The sequence below is a fragment of the Apteryx mantelli genome, chromosome 6 (assembly GCF_036417845.1).
Source record: "Apteryx mantelli isolate bAptMan1 chromosome 6, bAptMan1.hap1, whole genome shotgun sequence".
NCBI classification, from domain to species: domain Eukaryota; kingdom Metazoa; phylum Chordata; class Aves; order Apterygiformes; family Apterygidae; genus Apteryx; species Apteryx mantelli.
The window spans coordinates 27132618-27138617 of record NC_089983.1 but is presented as its reverse complement, the minus strand read 5'-3'; the positions used below and the strand labels follow the sequence as shown (position 1 = coordinate 27138617).

Below are 6000 nucleotides of genomic sequence, written 5' to 3'. Positions count from 1 at the left end.
TCTTTGCTAATTACTGCACAGTACACAGATTGCAGTGGACCTACTCTCTTGTAATTAGCCTGGGACCCTTCCCTCTCATGAGTCCTTTAGGAAATCATAGGGCAGTGTTTATGCCAGTGCAGTTTTCTGCTGTGGCAGCGACTGTAATGTGATTGAACACTGGATTAAAACTTTGAATGAGCTGGGCACAAAGAGCAAGCAGGGAAGGCTTCCATTAGGAATAAATGTCTGGGAGCCTAATTTAACAAAATGTTTTGTTTGCATGTTAGATGCACATTTTTGGTGCATTTTCTCTGTTCTTGTGATCAAGGGTGTTTTGGTCTTGAGCCAAGGACTCGTCTATACAGGGAGTTATCCTAGAATAATTACTCTGGAAAAAGTAATCTGGATTAACTCCATGGAAGCATAGTATTGTTCCAGAATAAGTTATTGGGAATGTTAACATGTGTGAGTGCTCCATCTCAACTGCTCTTTTCTCTCTTTTGCTGGAATCTCTTTTGTCCGAAGAGAGGCTTCTCTGTCCACATCTTAGATATTAGTGGAAAAGAAAAAAATGTATTGTCACACTGCTTAACAGCTGTAAGGTTTTAAAAATCTTGCATTCACTTTCCTAATGCAGAGAGCTATAACAAGACAGTTACAAATGGACAGAAATCTCTCTTGGATGGATAAAATTGTTAAGGTGTGTTAAAGAAAATACCCTTATGGGGTTATGAATGAGAGCATGAGATAAGATGATATGGGATGTAAAACCACATATTGTTTTCAAACGAAGTGAAGCGTTAAAAAAGTTCTCAGCTCTGTTCAAAGACTGGGAACGCTGAAGGAATGAAGTTTAAAGATGACTTGGATGGGGGCTGAGTCTGTGTTTTCACGTGCTGTCTGAAGTCTTGAAAACAGGTATATATGCGCTGGTTCTTTCCGTGTACATGCCCTTGGAGAACAGGGGCTGTAAATACTAGAAATACCTGTGTTTAGGCTGCCCCTGCGGCGCGCTTCGGCACGGCGTCACGCAGGCGGCCGCTGCCTGCCCGCGCCTGAGCACGGCCGCTGCGCTGGCCGTTGTAACGGCTGCGGGCGCGCGGGCCGCCGCCCCGGCCGCCAGCCGTTAGCGCGCGCGGCCTGCGCCGCCGCGGCCGCCCCGCGGGAGGGAGGGAGGGAGGGAAGGAGGCAGCCCCTCGGCTTCCGCGCCGCCGCCCCGCCGCCGCCCCCGGCGAGGTGGCGCGGGAAGAGCCACCCCGGGCTGTGGGGGCGAGGGGAGCGCTGTGCCCGTGGGGCGACCCGGGAGACATCTTGTGCCTTGCCCGCCGCCCCCGCTGAGGGGCGCGAGGCTCTCTCCCGAGGCGTCGCGGCGGCAGGAGGAGGCGGAGGCGGAGCGGGGCCCCCCCGCGGCGGGGCGGGGCGAGGCGGGGCCGCCGCGGCACAACGGGCGGCCGCAGCGCGGGGAGCGGCGGCGCGCGGCAGGTCCGGTCCCCGGCCGGAGCGGAGCAGAGCAGAGCAAAGCAGATGGCGGCCGCGCTCCTTTTCTGCCTGCCCCTCCTGCCGGGCCTGGCCGGCGCCTTCAACCTGGACGCCGACAACGTGATCAGCCGGCGCGGCGAGGCGGGCAGCCTCTTCGGCTTCTCCCTGGCCATGCACCGGCAGCTGCAGCCGCAGGAGAGGAGGCTGTAAGTGCTCCCTCCCCACCGCCTGGAAACTTCCCGGCCGGGCCGGTCGCGCCGCGGCTGCCGGCCGCCCCGGCCTCGCGGGGGGCGCTCGGCGAGCGGGCGAGCCGCCTCTCGGAGGGGCGGAGCGGGCACCTGCCGGCCGCGGCGCCGCCGAGCCCCGGCGGGAGCAAAGGAGCGGATAAAGGCAAACGCTCCTGCTGCGCAGCGCGGCTCTTGCGCGGGCCGGGCGGGCGGGAGGTCTGCGCCGGTGCGAGCCCGGCCTCGGCCCGGGGCGGCGCCGGGCCGCGCTCCGCCGTGCGGGTGCCTCGGGGCTGCGCGGGGCGCGTCCGCGCTCGCGGTTTGGTTTTCGCCTTTGCTGGTGGCTCCGCTTGGACTGGGCGGCTTTTGGGGAAGGAAAAACGTTGTTTGTGTTTAAAAAAAGAAAAAAGTGAAATTGCACTTCTCGGATCGCTTTCACGACGTGAACGCATACCATTCCCCTGGCTTCATGTAATGTGAGCGCTGGTGTTCAAGACCGAACCTGCCTGGGAGTGAAAGTGGGAGATGATACGAGGAAGACAGGAATAATAAATCAATTAGCAGTATGTGGGTGAAAGTCAAGAGCTCCCTTTGGAAAACCTGAAGGCAAAATAAGGCTCCTTTGTACATCTTCAGGAGAACGGAGGAGTCCTTGCCTGTTCCTGACTGTATTTGAGCAGGACGTCTGACCCCACCCTGTGCAATAGCGCTGATGGAGCGTGTCCCCTATTAGGTATTGTCATGAAATGAATGTCTCTCCACTAAGATTTTCTTTTAATTCAGGGGAAGATGCGCCAGTAATCCAAATAGAATGCATGGAAGAAGAAAATGGGAAAGAAATCATGTCCTTAGTAAAGTTAGCTAATAAACTTAGTTAAAAGTGTGACTTCATAGAAATCATAATGTATAAAAGCATATAAATCACAAATAACCAAATTCCATCTTTATTGTAGTACACAGAATGTCCCAAGGGTATTCTGAAGGGCAAAATGTACATCTGAGATTCCTCTTCAGAATTCTGTGTCATAATTTCTGGCAGGATTAAATGTTCGTTGGTCTTCATTTCAGTAAGAAAACAGTATTTGAACACGTTGGTATCCCACGGTGTTGTCAAATACCGGTAAAATGAGCGTATCTGAATACGCGGAGATAGAAGGCCCATTACTCAGAAGTCAGTTGAAGAGCAGTCGTAGTACTCAAGCAAGTCTGTAAAGTTTGACTGAAATGCTTCAGTTATTATTAGCATGCAAGTTCTGTACTGTATGTATAGTAAGTGCCTTCTCAGCACCCAAAGGCAATCCAGATCCAGGGACAGAGCAGAGCCAGATGCTCTCCCTATTACTGACATGCCTTTCTGAATCCAGGCTTTCATGAGAAACAAGAGTCTCTAACAGAGACGAGACACCATGTTTTATGCTGATATGTACTTCTGAATATGAGATATCTTGAGTTTTTTTTGTTGTCTATTTATGTGTTTTAACATAAAGAAAGATTGTCTAATGATTTGAGTGCTACTCTGTGTCTTGGAAAATCTATGTTCAGTTCTTTTATATAGCACAAGTATGTTACAATCACTTTGAGCATCTTTTTTGTGTCTGTAAGAGCAGTAGTGTGTGTCTGTGAGAGAACAGGACATTAAACATGCTGAACTGTTTTGTGTAGCACCTTCCTGGTGGAAACTGTGTAAGTATATTTTATAGGGACAGGGGTGTGTTAAGCTCCCTTCATGTAAATTATTTCATGTGAAACAGATGGGAGTTTTAATGGAGAAACTTGAAGTGAGGGCTCCCATGTTAGGCTGTACATTTGTAAACCACCAGATAAAAATGAGTGATACTAAACTAATACTGAGCAACTTGTTTGGCATGTTCAACAGATACCAGTTTGGATTTCTAAATGAATTGACTGTTTATAGGTAGAAAAACCATGTCTGCTATCTAGATATTCAGTGAAGGTGGGAATGGAGGTCTACTGAGAAACAAGTATGTCTAATCCCTACATGTTCCCTATTATTATCTGTAACATTTGTGTTCCAGCTCTGTTGCAAAGGTGGCTTTATGCCCGGCTACCTCTTGAGTCAGGTAGAATGACACAATAGCAACACTAGAAGTACTTATTTCACCCCTTCTCGAGAGGGTGCTAACTTCAAAGCTCAGTTATGGCTGTCTGAGTGTGAACACTGTTAAGCAGTTGCTAAAATACACAAAACTCATTTCATTGTTGAAACTTAATTAAAAGTGACGTATCAGTTCTCATCTGGCAGGGCTGTCATACCAAACAAACAAAAAAAAAGCTTTATAAAATCAGAAATGAGTTGCAGCTGATGTGTAAGGTCACTGGATCCTTGTGTAAACAAGCAAATGTGAAAAGATGAAGTACATGAATTCTGTTCAAGGGCTGCTTTAGTCTGCTGCTAAATGCTCCTTAATTTTTCTCTTGCACCGCTTAAGTTCTCTTTTTCTCCCACTGAGTGATTCAGTGTTAAGCATTATGAAAGTTCTTTGTAAAGGTGAGGGCAGAGGAGGTCTAGGAAGCGTGACAAATAGAGATACAGCGGAAATTGCCTTTAATTAAACATAATATTTGCTTTTGATCACCTTTTTTATTAGTCACAGGATACCTTGGGATTACATATTTGCTTTAAATGGTAATCTTTTTATTTGTTAGCATTAATTACTAATGCTGTGTTTGCTAATGAGGAATTACTTAACTCCTAGCAATATGGGTAAATGGCTGTTCAAGAACTGCTTTAAATTTAGTTGTAGGTGGTACCAAGTTTAAGTTATGTATTAATAACATTTTTTCGTGTGTGTATGTCTGTATGAGAGAATATTTTCAGGTGAGAGAAGCTGAAAAGTTCCTCGGTTGGAGAGGAGAAAAACTTTATTAAGTCACAGTAATGAAAAGTGGGCTACTAATGGCATGTGGGTGTGGAAGACAGCAGAAAAGGCTAATGGAGCTCTGAGATGGACTGTTGCCTTGTGTAAGATTGTTCTGGTTTTAGTCTGTCAGTGTGACGAAAAGAAGGCAGTTCTGGTTCTAAGAAGTGGTGGTAGCACAGTTGCAGTGCAGTTAGTCTGAAAACTAGAGGGTTTGTAACTTTGAGGGGCCTGAGACTCTGGGACAGTGTAGCTATAGGAGTAATGTGGTTAAAGTTTAAGCAGTTCTGTGATGGAGAATGTGAGTGTATGTAGTATCTGTTAATGGGGACTATACTCACTAGCTATACACACACATGAACACCATGTAAGATGTCCAACAGTTCCTTTCCAGTCCTTTGTGTTTATAACTCATAATGATTTAAGCAAATTTCATAAATTAGAACACAAGCCCTGTGGATATTTACATTTGTCTATAACTTTACTTGCAAGTAATTCTGATATTACTTTGAATAAAAGTAAGGAGTTAAATTGATGTAGGTTTTTTTCTTCTTCAAGGCAAAAGGTTGAAGCTGTAGTGGTTAACAGTCAAGATGGTCTCATCAGAAGAAAAGCTGTATTGTTAAAAGCTGTGGATAGACACAAGTCTGCATTGACCATTAGCAGCTATGAAGCCTTAAAAATTCTGATATTTTACTGCAGTTCTTACTTGTGGCAGGTTTTGCTGATATTGCATATCCCTACTGTGGGCCATTATATCAGTAAATAACAAAGCTGCCTGTGGTCAGCATGGCTGCTAACATTGTTGTGCTGCTGCAGTGCATCCTCAGTGGCATTTAGCCAGTGCTTCTGTGTTGACTGAGGGCTTGTGCTCATAGACTTTTTGCTCCTGTAATAAAAAGGCTGGATTGTGCCATTCTGCAGTGGAAAGCAGCAGTTCCTGCTTTCAGAAGTGTTGCAGTGTAATTCAGGCTCTAGATGTGACTGAAATTAATAACACTGCATATTTGCATCCTTAGGATTTAAATGCCTTAATAATGCTGGTCTTTAGTGCATCTAGTAATAAAAAATTGGATTTACTATTAATTTTCCACGTTTTTTTTTCCCTAGATGGTCTCGCTACTGTCCCATTACACTCCAGTAATTTTCTTGAATATCTGTTTTTGTCTATGCAAGCTGTTCCTGGATAACCTTCTTGGGGGGCTTGATTAATTTCTTCATTTACGATAGTAGAGCAGTTTGCTGTCTGTGTTCCAGATAGGTGGAAGTTCTGTGGCAAAGGTCAGGATTAAGGGAAGCTGGGAAAGAGGAGGGAGAAGTAGTTATGGAATAAGATTGCTAGGACAGCAACAGGGGTCTTGATTTTGGAGGTGGTAAGGGAAAGATTAAAAAAAAATCCATCATACTAGTGTGTGTGAAAGAGGAAATAAAATAAA

The 6000-nt window shown here is 46.2% G+C and overlaps 1 protein-coding gene across 2 annotated transcripts in view; it reads left to right on the top strand.

Annotated features, from left to right (window-relative positions):
• The first annotated feature begins 1503 nt into the window (after positions 1-1503).
• ITGA6 (integrin subunit alpha 6) overlaps positions 1504-6000 on the top strand; it is a 47556-nt gene continuing 43059 nt past the window's right edge. For both annotated transcript variants that reach the window (XM_067299059.1, XM_067299060.1), the window contains exon 1: positions 1504-1667. In XM_067299059.1, the coding sequence (XP_067155160.1) occupies positions 1507-1667 (161 nt within the window). In that variant the 5' untranslated portion in view covers positions 1504-1506. The remainder of the gene's footprint in view (positions 1668-6000) is intronic.